Source organism: Rhinolophus sinicus, chromosome 15, assembly GCF_057876585.1.
Source record: "Rhinolophus sinicus isolate RSI-liver-muscle chromosome 15, RSI-T2T, whole genome shotgun sequence".
NCBI classification, from domain to species: Eukaryota; Metazoa; Chordata; class Mammalia; order Chiroptera; family Rhinolophidae; genus Rhinolophus; species Rhinolophus sinicus.
In genome coordinates, this window is record NC_142515.1 from 106,288,612 (window position 1) to 106,301,365 (window position 12,754).

Genomic DNA, 12,754 nt, shown 5'->3' on the forward strand with positions numbered 1-12,754 from the left:
GGAAAGAAGTCGGAAGTTTTAACTGTTAAGCAGGGAATCAGATCCAGTATAGAGTTTGGGTCTCTGGAGGATGAGGTTTGGGAGAGGGAAAAATGGGTCATTTAAAGCCAAACACCTGTGACACATTTCTACGTGTTGCTGGTTGGGTAGTGATGTGTGAACCTTTTGGTCAGGTAACACTGGGCTGGCTACAGGAGGTCCGCCGTGAATGGGGCCCCCCTTAGACGATGGCATCCAGTGGCCTCTGCTTCACAGGCAAGTGCCTGAGTCAGCTGTGTGGCCTGCACAGGATCTTCCCAGAAATCTCCTCTGCGATGTGAATTGCATCACTCTACTTCTAAAGCAAGATGAGGAAATGGGGGTTTAGAAAAGTCCAGAGATTTGACGAAACCACGGAGAACACTGATTGGAGCCCCCCCCCCCCCCCCCCCGCCAACACACACACTTTTGTGTCTTTTCCACAACACTGTCTAAAACTCGGTGGTTTTTTTTTTGTTTTTTTTTTTAATTGGGGAATACTGGAGAACAGTGTGTTTTTCCAGGGCCCATCAGCTCCAAGTCAAGTTGTTGTCCTTCAATCTAGTTGTGGAGGGCACAGCTCAGCTCCAAGTCCAGGCGCTGTTTTCAATCTTAGTTGCAGGGGACGCAGCCCACCATCCCATATGGGAATAGAACCGGCAACCTTGTTGTTAAGAGCTCACGCTCTAACCAACTGAGCCACCTGGCCGCCCCCTAAAACTAGATGCTTTTCATTCATCTGTCAAGTGATGGCTCTCTTTAAAAATGTATTGCACTGAACAGAGTGGAATTACTAAGGTGGTGATGGTAAAATTTTAACCATAATGGAAAACATGACACACAGGATCAATATTTCCCCAAATCTGTTGGTGAGTGCAGGATTCGTATACGTGACCCCGTGACCCAGTGGGGAAAAATGTTCCATGTTTGAATAAGTTTGCCAGATGCTGGGTTACATAATTGTAAACAGGTTTATTTACCATGAGACTTCTCAGAACTTTTAATATGCTTTCTTTCATGTGCTGTATCTTAGTGTAGCAAGCAGTGTTCCCAAATGTATTTGACTAGGGAGCACCCCCCGCCCCACCCCCACCCCCATGTCTTCGTGGTGCACTCATGGGAGCAGCATTTAATGAAACATTTGGAAAAATATTGGCCTAAACATACACTGAAATTCCAGCAAGACTAACACAGTTTTTCTATATTTCATCTTGTTTAGAAGAGGTTGCAAAAATGTCCTTATGACAGGAGTTTTGTAGGTGAGACCTCAATACCTGTCAACTTGGGAGAGAAAACAGATTTTCATGCTCTGGTCATTCTATCCTTTCCCCAAATAGTTAAATACCTAAGTGAAAACTGGAAGCGCATAAAACTGAAGCCATAATGTATTCATCATGGGAAATTAGCCACAGTGAACACTCAACGCATCACGGGCAGCCATGACGATTAGGAAGCTATGAAAACATCTGCCAAAATCACGTGTCTGAAGGGCGATTTCTCATGTTTTCCACTTCCCTGGGAAGCTTAGATTACTTTTCCGAGCACAGACTTGTCGCCACATTCACCATTCCCTCAGAGTAGCTGGTCAAAGCACTTGCCTATCTGTGCTCTCTGCAAATACTGAGCTCCCTGATCCAAGAGCAAAATGAAAGGAGCTACAGGACCCAGAAGGGCCCCAGGGGACGTCGTGACCACAGGTGGTTTCTGCCTCCAAGGTCTCTGGTCAACTTTTGGTAACAGGAATAAAGTTTTTGTTTGAGTCCCAAATCTGTCCATACAATCCTGCACCCATTTTGATCCTGGGACTTCCGAATCTCTTCCTGGGCCAGCATCTCATTGTTTATTTTCAGTAAGTGCAATTCTTCCCCAAAATCTTAGCGCCCCTTTATATTAGGTTGGTGCAAAAGTAATTGCGGTTTTTGCAATTATTTTTAACCTTTGAAACTGCAATTAGTTTTGCACCAACCTAAAACTGTTACACCATCAACTTTCAATACCAAGTTTACTTCAGTAATCTTTACCCAGACCTCCTCTCAGTTTTGCGTGTTTCATCCACTTTCACAATCTATTGATTTCTTCTTGTTCATTGTCTTCCATTTAAAACACCAATATGTATTAACACGTTGCGTCGGGATCACGGGAATCTTCACGAGGGATTTAAACCCCACGTACGCAGCGTGTTAAATACCCACGCTTTTGGCATGATCTCTTGTAAGCTGTCCTTCTTACCTGACAGTTTTCTCCATTTCCCAATTGCTTCTGATACATTTGGAGAATTTTCTAATTCTCATTTCAGATTTTATCTATCTAGATAAAACACCCCAACATCTGAAGGCCCACATTCTGCAAATGTGGCATAAGTGAGGATTTTTAATGTATAAAACATGTCTGTATTAAGCTGATTATCAACAAAGCAGTTTAGTGGGGGAAATTAAAGGCCCAACCTGTGAGACAGGCTGTTGGGGGAATAAACAGCTTGCCAGCTGTGACCCTGGACAAGTAACCCATCTTTCTGTGCCTCATTTTTCCCCACCTGCAAACTGGGGAAGATACACTACCTTTCTCATTTGGTTATTATAAGGATTAATTGAATTAGCATATATAAATGGGTTATAACAGCAACCAGAACATAGTAAATGCCACATAATTATTACCTATTATTATTTCTACCACTAAAAATAACAAAAGCGTCTCAGAATAAAGTGTGGAGATTTTTAAAGTGTTTTTTAAATTTCTTTTTAAGGCCCTGATTATAAGAAGGACCACCTACCTAAACTTCACCAGCACACTTACTATATTGGAGAAAAGCGTCCAGCATTAGAAAAAACCGGAGATCTTGGATACTTATGGCGGCCTGCCTCAAACAGAAGCTTACCAGCAAAATACAAACACGAGTATGTGGGTGAAATTGGCTGGGGAATACCAGAGTATGATTTTATGAACAAAACAAGGCTGGAGAGCGGCCTCCACATTAAGGTATTGCTCTTAAATTTATGTTCTTCATAGCATACTGTTTTCCGATTTGAATTCTTTCCGAGGTTGCTTCCGTAGGAAACACCACGCTCTTAGTCTGTCATAGAGAAATAACATTGTGGGGATTTGAGTTTTGCAGAAAAGCAAATGTGTGAATAAATGTACTTGCTGCCATCCTTCCTGTGTAGTCCCCTTAATACATGCGAGGAGAGGTGTGAAAAAAACGAAGCCGTCGGTAATCCGAAAGCATTGGTGTTTGGCTTGCGGAGGAATTCGGATTCACATTTATGCTGCGCCATTCCCACACGTCCCCCTGCCAGCCCGGCCTTATGAGTGGGTGGTGTGATGGGAGAAGGCTGTGCTGGACGCATCCGCAAGCAAACACATGAGTGTCGGATCTCTCAGACCCTCTGTGTTGATGATGCCTTTGAATCAGGTAACCCAGAGGAGGTGTAGGGACCTGGTCTTCTTTCCCCTTGGTATGTGGGTGCCAGCAGGAGCCCAGACAATCTCTACTGAAACAGGAGATGGCACAGAGGATTTTAGAAGTAATATCTGAGAATCCAGACTTTTTCCCAAGCAGGCCTTTGCATTATCTGAAAATGGAACATGTACCAATTATGCCATAACTGGATTTCCTCAAATGCTCAAGGCAGTCTAGTAGTACAGCCTCATAAGGTAAAGATGAAAAAAGAAAGAGCCTTTTTCTGGCCCAACCTGCACAGTAGAACTGGAAAGTGGTTGGGGGCTCAGTCTTTGACCTCAGACAGACCTGGGTTCAAATCCTCACGCTGAGGTTGGTCTGGCTCTGTGACCTTGAGCTGGTGAGTTCACCATCACCGCTCTCCTTGTCTTCCCCATGAGTGTGTAGAGTGCCCACTTCATAGAACCGCTGGATTCCTATCTTCTTCTGCCACCTACTACCTGTGAGTCGCCTTAGGCAAGGACCTTCACCTCTGTGCGTCAGTTTCTTCATTATGAATCTTAGTGTTTACTTTACCCGACTGTTGTAAACATTTAAACAAGTTCATATTTGCAAAGTGCTGGGAACAGTGCCTGGCACATATCAAGCACTCATGCGTTTAATATGATTGTTGTTATGTTGTGAGGAGTAAGTGTGAGAATACGAGGCAGGCACCAAGCTGGATGTGTCGCATGTGGGCTGACATCCCAACTTCAGCTCTTAGCACCGTGGTGGTTGCTGTGCATGTTCTCCGTGCCCGTGAAACCAAGTGAATGCTCAGATTCTTAAACTGAGTCCTGTTCCACTTAGGCAATAAAGATGAAGATCTGAAATTTGGTTAACTATCAAAACTGGCTACCAGCAAAAAGAGTACAGACCCAGAACAAGGCAGCTGGTTGGAGAGCGTCCAGAGCTTTCCTTGCCTTGTTGCTTGTCTTTGGGCGATGTCCTACTTTGGTACACAGCCCTCAATCTGTGTGCCCATCTTGAGTGTGTATAGTTTCTCTTCCTTCTTCGTCTTTAACTTCAGAACACATTTGTCTGCTCGAATGAAGCGCATTCAAGCATTCCTTGAGCTTTGAAGCAAGCTGGAAATCCAAAAGAGACGTCAGCCACGACTTAGCATTCCGGGAAGGTATTTATTCCATTTCCTTCGTTCGTATTTCACCAGTGGTTTTAAGTCACCGCTCTCCTTGGCAGCGCTGTCTTAACCCCTGTGGGATCGAGTGTCAGCCATACAATGATTCTTTCCCCCAACGCGTGGCACACTCAGGAGTTGGGCTGGTTTGACACAAGCTGTACGGGCCATTGATTCTCATGTGTGCAGTTGCTCGGCCCTGGCATTTTGACAGTAATTGTTTTCAAGGATTTGCCTATCTCAGGTAACAATCTTGAACAATATCTGAAAGGATTCCTTGGACTTAGAACTTCATAATGAGAGCAGAAAGAGTCTCTGAGCGTGACTATACATATGAGCAAAGAATCAAATATAATTTTCCCATCAGTTAAGGCTGAGGCTTGGTCATCAAGGCTGCCAATCTTCCCCTCAGCACCCAAGGCAGATGGCAATGTTCGTTTCTGAGTTTCGCCTCAGACTTGGATTCCTTATCAACCCAGTGACTTCCGGTCAATAAGACTTGGTATGAATTGATGTTTGAGCTGACACATACACACACACTCTATGCATTAAAACAAGCCCCTAGGTACAAATAATACGTGAGAGTCTGTGGCATTAACTCACACCCCTCCTTACTAGAGAGCTGGTAAACTCCCTAGCGTGAGGTAACGTAGGGAAACGTCTAAATCCGCGTCCTGTTCTTTCTCTGGATCCCTGTCATTAGTGGACCTCTATCATATCCCTCTGCCATCCTTGTCCAGAATAGTTCCAGCCAAGATGGCACGTTGTTTCAGTCTAACTTCAGAGGCTCCTCAGTGTCTCTGTCATTCCTCAGAACTTTCACTTTAAACACAAACCTTCATCTAGTGGATTTTTATAGCCTGAACAGCTGCTTTTCCTAATGTATTGCTCCCGGGTTCTATAGGCTGGCAGCTAAGGAAGCTCAGGCACCTCCAGGAGACTTGGGAAAATGCCTGAGCTAGCTGCTTCCTACCTGGGAATGGTCTCTCCTGTTTGTGGGCAACGGGAAGGGTTCTGCAGATCATCTGGATTTTGGTAGAAAGATAATAACTTCCAGGCTGAGTGACATGTGAAAAACTTTCTCACATTGCAGAGGTCAATAAAAATCACAATATCGAGTTTCTCTTCTGGATCTTTTTTTGTGTTTAGCTATTTCCTACTCACTCGTATGTGGGTTACAATGCCATAATAATACATGTGGATATAAGCCAGTAAAGATCACTGCTTTTGTTATTATCTCAGATTTAAGAGCAGTACATTCCTTTTTTTTTTTTAAATGGATTTGGTCTCTGCCAAACTATATGTGTTGTTTCTGGAAGAATATGTGGAGACCATTGAAACAATTCCTTTGGTTTCAACGTCATGCTAACCTGAGGACAATTTTGACTGCTTCTTAGCTCAGCATGTCTCCTCTCCCCTGGCTTTTCTTTAATCCAAACCTCAACAGTATCTGCTGGCTTCCTGAGGTCCCTTTTCTGCTCCTCCACTCTGACCTCATGACCAAATTATTTAAGTCATTTGATTTCCCCCCAGAAACAATGTTATACTGGAATTGATGACTAACTTCATAGGTGTGGACCCAAAGACAATATTGCATCAATTAATCAGAAGATATATTACAACCAATATTCCATACAGTATAACAACTTGTAAAATCTATAGAAGGTAATAAAGAGAACTGTGGGAACCCATTAATATATTTATATGTGATATAGTGTAAGATATAGTATAAGATAATAAAAAGTAAACTCTCCAAGGCTTTAAAACTTCTGCCCCATTTTTAACTGCCGCAAATTCCAGCGTTATGAAATACAGAGGGCTTCTTTGTGACAGTTTTATGGACATTTGAACAGATTTCTGATGAGATGTTGAGTTTCTTGATGGTTGTTGAATAAACCGACCCCAAGTTGGTTGTTTCGTTAGACATTTTTCTCATCGTGATTTATTCAGAGAAAAATAAACATAAAAAGAGCTACACTTGACGTAGTATTTACTATGTGAGGAAGGTGCTGCAATCATTTCCATTTTACAAACAAGCAAATGGTGGTATTGACAGGAGAGGTTACTTGTCTGAGGCCCACAGCTAGGAAATGGTGGAGCTGGGATTACAACCCAGGCCATGAATTTAAGGACTTAGTGGGGAGTAGAGTGTATATGAGACGAAGTGACAGAAAAGGAAGTCAGAACATTAGACTGAAGCCACTGTGCAAAGGGTGTGTTTTTGTTATCATTTTTCTTGAATGCAAGGTCTGGCTGGGGTCAATTCCAATCGCCTTCTCTTATAAAGTAGGGACCCTTTCTTCGTGGCTCTCTCAATTTTCTCCCAGCGTCCCACTCTGTGTTATTTGCAGCGCAGCATACTTCATTTATACAATTAAAATGAATTACTAGTAGATATTGCCCACTTATTTGATATAATATGATGTAGCTTAGTAATAGTTATTTTTGAATTTTTATTTAATAAGCACTGTGTAGTGTTTCAAAACATACCAGCAAATAAGAAAAGATAGATAAGACAGGCAGGTCCTACTAAACCACACCGTTTCGTGTTCCCAGTGTGACCCCATGCATTCTTCCAAATTGTCCATCTTCACACAACAGTGCCCAGGAAAAATTTCAACTTCACTTGGAAAAAAGCATTGTCAGTGCGGAGCTGATCAGTATGTAGACCACCAATCACATATTTCAGAATTTCTGGGTGTCTTTCACCCAAATTTCTCATTTACTTTTGGGTTCCTTTGGGCGAGTCACAGTCACCAATGTTGGGTCTCACACTCTTAATTTCCAGATGTTGTAATCAGTATAGAAGATTTTTAAAAAGACAATAAAGCTTCCTTTTTCAACCACATTATAGAAGCAAAATAGAAAATAGCTTTTCTAAAATTAGGCACGTCTGTGGATTGCTGCTGTTCCTCCCCAGATGGGAAGTTCTCACTTTATACTTCTTACAGTTATTTGCATCCTAATTGTTTGTGGTTTAATATAAAAATAATGTCATTAGCACCTTTTATCCTGAAGTGTTATATAAGTGATGCATTTTCTGATACCACAGGAAGCTTTCAGTGAGGGAGTGCCACATGCTGACCATCTGTGAGGGAGGAGAAATATCAGCTAAAGAGGCCCTCCTTTTTCTTGAAAAAAATATATTAACTCCATTAACCTCCTTGTACACAGATGTTATATTTTCCCCATTTTACAAAACTTGGCTTCATAAGATTCCTCAGATAAATGGAAGGAAGTAATGTCCTTTAAAATTTTTACTTGTTTCTGAACTTATGGAAATACATTTTATGTTTGATGCATCCTTTTTCTAATAGACCATGAAAACAACAGGGAGGCATGTATCGCTCCCTGTACTGTGTCCACAGCAGCTGCATGAAAAATAATGTGTTTGAAATGGAAGCACCTCAGTCGCCAGGGACACGCCACCTCCACATTCTCCTGGGCACCCCAGCCCCAGTGGCCTTGCTCCTCAGCAAAACACAGGGCTTTCTCTCTCTTGTGGAGATGACTTTAAAGATACTTATTGGAGAACTGGAAAAAAATACATACTGTGTTTCCCCCAAAATAAGATCTACCCCAAAAATAAGCCCCAGTTAAGATCTCAGCCAGACGGATGCATTTAATACATTATGACGATGTTCCAGAAGAAGACGACATGACTGTAATTGAATAAATGTAGATTGTTGTACATGAAAAAAATAAGACATCCCCTGAAAATAAGCCCTAATGGAGCAAAAATGAATATAAGACCCGGTCTTATTTTCTGGGAAACACGGTACTAATTTTCACACCTTTTGTTAGGATGTGTAAAAGGAAAGAGAAGGAACTCAGTGTAATTTAGAGCCTAGTGGGTGATCTTATTCTTTAGTTAAGGAGCATTAAAAATATGCCATGGTGGTTAAAAACTTTTGAAGGGCTTGACATAACAAAATCCCTTTACAGCAGTGCCTTGATCAGTATTTGGTTGAATATCTGGGAGAAGGTGTGTAGACTAAGGGATGAGAATCTTGGGGGTCATCTCAAAATTCTGCTTACCACCAGGACCATAATAATACTTTGGAAGATTGTTAAATGGATTAAGTGAGATGTGTGTGCAAAGCACTTAGTATAGTCTCTAGTGTAATAAGTCAATGGGATCTAGTATTATTAATGTCTATATACACTGTATTTTCTTGCCTACATAGATTCTTGAATTGCATTTTTATAAGTACATTAGAAACATGATGGCATATGTTGTTCATTATTTGGATACTCCACAGAAAACAGAGATACTGGGGCATTAACTGGCAACAAACTCATAAAACCCAATGTTTAGTCTACTTGCTGAAAGTAGATGTACATTTTCAAATTATTTAAAACCACTGCAGCTAAAAAAAACAACAACAAAAGGACCAGGACATAATTCATACTGGTACTCCAGCCCATATACAATGTGGCATGAGAAGTATGGGTCTCTGCATTGTTCTTTTTTTTTTTTTTTTTTTGGCTTTTTAATAAGAAAATTGCATCACAGGACCCATGCCTTAAACACTGACATTTTTCAGAAAGAATTGTTTTGTTTCTACTCATGCTGTGAATATAAAATGAATACTTCAAATGCCTGAGTCACACAAAGCCCTTTATGCCCCTTGCTCCCTTCAATAGTTCCAGACTAGAATAGGCAACACTATGCAATTTGGTGATCCAGCTACAACAATGAGAACACTTCTCACTGGCTGTGGGAAGAAAGACACCCGAAGGGGTTAACAGTAATATTTTGCAAATTGAGGCAAGTAAAGAAAAAAATCCATTAGCATAAGAAAAGGCAGCCTTAGGGGATTTTCCACTCAAATGTGTGGTACTGAGGGCTCTGTGTTACCAAGGAGAGGATGGAGAAGAGAAACCCTAGTGTCTGTGCATTCTTAACGCACATCTCATTGTATTCATTCTACTGGAGAGAAAGACCTCATGGTAATAGGGGTGGAAAGGGGTTCTATCTAGTAAGGAAAGTCAAAATTGGATATGTTAAAAAAAGCATCTGGAGTCACGTACAGCAACAAAGCAAAAGGATTCCTTAGTAATCAATCCCCAGAAGATTTCCTAAGTGTGTCAGGACGAGACCAGAGGGGTTTTGAGATTTCAAGTGAAAGTATTAAGCAATGATTGTATTTGGGCACCAAAGGTCTGCAGTTGATTTCAGTCAAATTGAACAGTTTTTCAACTCATTCAGAAATTGTGTGTAATTCACAGTATTTGAATGTAGTTAGCAGATATTTCCCTTTTATTAATACCTACATTTTTTGAAAGTTTGCTTAATAGGAAATATCCAATTTTGAGTTATGATTATTTTGGGTAGATGAAAAAATTCAAAATAATTTTAAGAGATTTTCACTGATTTCCTTCATATAAAGAATATACTAATTAGTTGTTATCTGTTTCTATGAATAAGTTTTTGAATCAGTTTTTTTCTTTACTCTTATGAACAACTACCAGTGAAAAATGATATTTTTGATTCTGAATTTCACTAAATTTAACACGACAGTGAGCATGACTGTCCAAATAAATCATGATGGATTTCATTAATGAATTACAATAGAGAAGGGCCAGCTTATTTTAAATAACAAAATTTTTATGACTTTATACACGGATATCTATAGAAGCAATAGTGGGGAGGGAAGAATCTGTCATTTTGTTTCTAAGTCTTTCCAGAGTAAGAAAATGCAATTCTTGGTTATAGAAAATGGGAATGAATATAAAAGAAGATTGCCCATGTCCTGGAAAATGTGTCCAGAAGCTGATAATAAAATTATTTATAGGTCAATCGATAAGGTAAATTTTCAGTGAATCAATGTGTCAGAAATCAACTGAAGACACAAAGCTACACTGTGATGTTTCCATTATATACAGTTGACTATTTTTCAGATTATCTGTGGAATAATGGGGCAACCTTCCATTAACATCTTGTTTATCTTGTCACTTTCTTTGTTTATTGGTCTGAAGCACTTGGTCAGGAAAGTCATTCTAAACTAAAACTGGTGGGAAAAGAAAGAAAAAAGAGAAGTTTTTTTTCTTTTTAAAGTAGTAGGTAATTCCTCTAATGTTGAAATTAGCATAATATGATTTTGCTATTTTTTATGACCATAGCATCACATATCAACGTAAGCAAAAATGCATTTCAAAACAGAAGGGACATTCTTTTAGTAATCCACATCATTGTTTCCCAACCCTTGTATGGAAAACTGAGAAATGATCATAGACTGAAACCCTTGTCAGTATGAATCTGACAACCCTATCCTCCATACTTATTCACAAGATGTGGCATCCATTTACTATTTTCGGAAAAGGAGCCAGTATTTATATAGAGGTCACTTACCGAGTGATAACAGATCATTTCAGTGTACATGAGAGGATGTGGGGATGTTTCTTTTCTCAATGTGGGAACTGGTTCTGAGCTGCTAAATATTTTATCAATATCCTAAATTATACTTTCCGAAAGGAGTTATCAGACCTACACTTTACCGCAGCTATCTATAACCCAGCTCTTTCCTACGTTATAACCACCACATTTTCTAATTCTGTGAAGGTAAGGTGAAAAGACCTAAACTGTTTGAGGCTAAATGGTAAGACACAGTCTAAATGCCTCTTTATTTAGACATGGAATCATAAAGCCAGAAAGTAGCTCAGAGATTACAGACTACACTCTTCTTGCTCCCCAACACCTGTCCTTTCACAGAAAAAGGAAAGGACATAGGGTCCTATTTATTGCACTTCTTGTACTTTTTTTCCTCTCAGTTCGAGAATCAAAAGACCATCTTTTTTTGACTGACGGTAATATTTCCTGTTTGATTTCCCACCCTGACTTTATTTTGTCTAGAAACATAGACCCTTAGACAGGTTGGTGCCTATTTACCTTGGAAGGAGGGTACATTAATTTTCTTCCCTTTACAGTGTAAAGAAATAAATCAAGCTGCTATTGATGAATTAAGCCACAGATACCAAAACCCATGGTAAGCACATATGTATACATTTTTAATTAACTAATTAGTTTTCTTACTAAATTAGTAAAAGGATTAAGTAAAAAAACTTTTAAGTAAATTAGCACCTTATTTCCTTTTATTTCAGGTAGGTTTCTTTGTAAAATTATGAATTTTTATTCCTAATAAACACACAGCATTTTCACTATCTGTAAGAGGAAGAAAGCAAGCATAGAGTAAGCAACTGTTAGAACATAGTGGAGAAAAAGAGAACCAGCCTCTGGCAATTAAGAATAGCAACTGGATGAATAGGATAACTTTATATAAATAATTCTTTATGTGGAAAAACAACAATCTGATTGTTTTTGGTTTAAAAAAAAAGAAAGCTCATTTCATGCTGTTGGCCTTGAAACCATCATAATGGGTAATCTTGGTTAATAAATGTAATCCTGCTGAAGTCACTCACACAATAGCTTGAATTCATGAATTCATGCTATTTTAAGGCAGCCTTTAACTTAAATTAAACATGCCTAGCTCAAGGTATGTTAAATTACAGGAAAAGAACATATCTAGGCTTGTCATCTAGATGTAACATATAATTCAGATTCCTAAGAGGGGAAGGATCAATCAGCATTGCTCTTATAAGACTGCAGATTCAATAATGCCTTTGTTATCCTTAGACGTTTGGAGGTGAGGGTTTCTGGAGCCTATTTCACATCATTTTTCATTGTTGAAGGATACAGCATTTGCATATGCAAAATCAATGGATTTTAGCCTCTTTCTGCTAGTGCACAACTATATAAACTGCACCCAAAAGAGACGAACCCTCAATCCCTATGTCAAAAGTCTATTAGTTACTACAACACAATCCCAGGAGGAAAAAAGATCACACTGGGCAATTCCTATAACTTATATATAAAGCATACCTTATGCTTATAGCCATAGAAAAATAGTTATAATTTATTGCATGCAAAGCACACGTTTTCATTAAAATATACCACTTCATTTGTTCAGATAACATTGCAGACATCTATCTACAAACATCCTATCAAATATTTCCAAGCAAAAAATGAGACAAAAAACATTAAAGGCCATTGAAAATCAAAGAAACTTCAACAAGCATTGGTGACGTAATTGTGAGAATTTGCTGCCTTTATTTAAATGTAAAAAACTTATTAGAAAGTATCTGAGAAATACTGAAGCTTG

At 39.5% G+C, this 12,754-nt stretch overlaps 1 protein-coding gene across 1 annotated transcript in view; it reads left to right on the forward strand.

Annotated features, from left to right (window-relative positions):
* The first annotated feature begins 227 nt into the window (after window positions 1-227).
* Window positions 228-12,754, forward strand: part of SPMIP2 (sperm microtubule inner protein 2) — a 32,723-nt gene continuing 20,196 nt past the window's right edge. Inside the window, exons 1-3 of the mRNA XM_088792675.1 lie at window positions 228-255; window positions 2,762-2,994; window positions 11,523-11,581. Of these exons, the coding sequence (XP_088648801.1) occupies window positions 228-255; window positions 2,762-2,994; window positions 11,523-11,581 (320 nt within the window). The remainder of the gene's footprint in view (window positions 256-2,761; window positions 2,995-11,522; window positions 11,582-12,754) is intronic.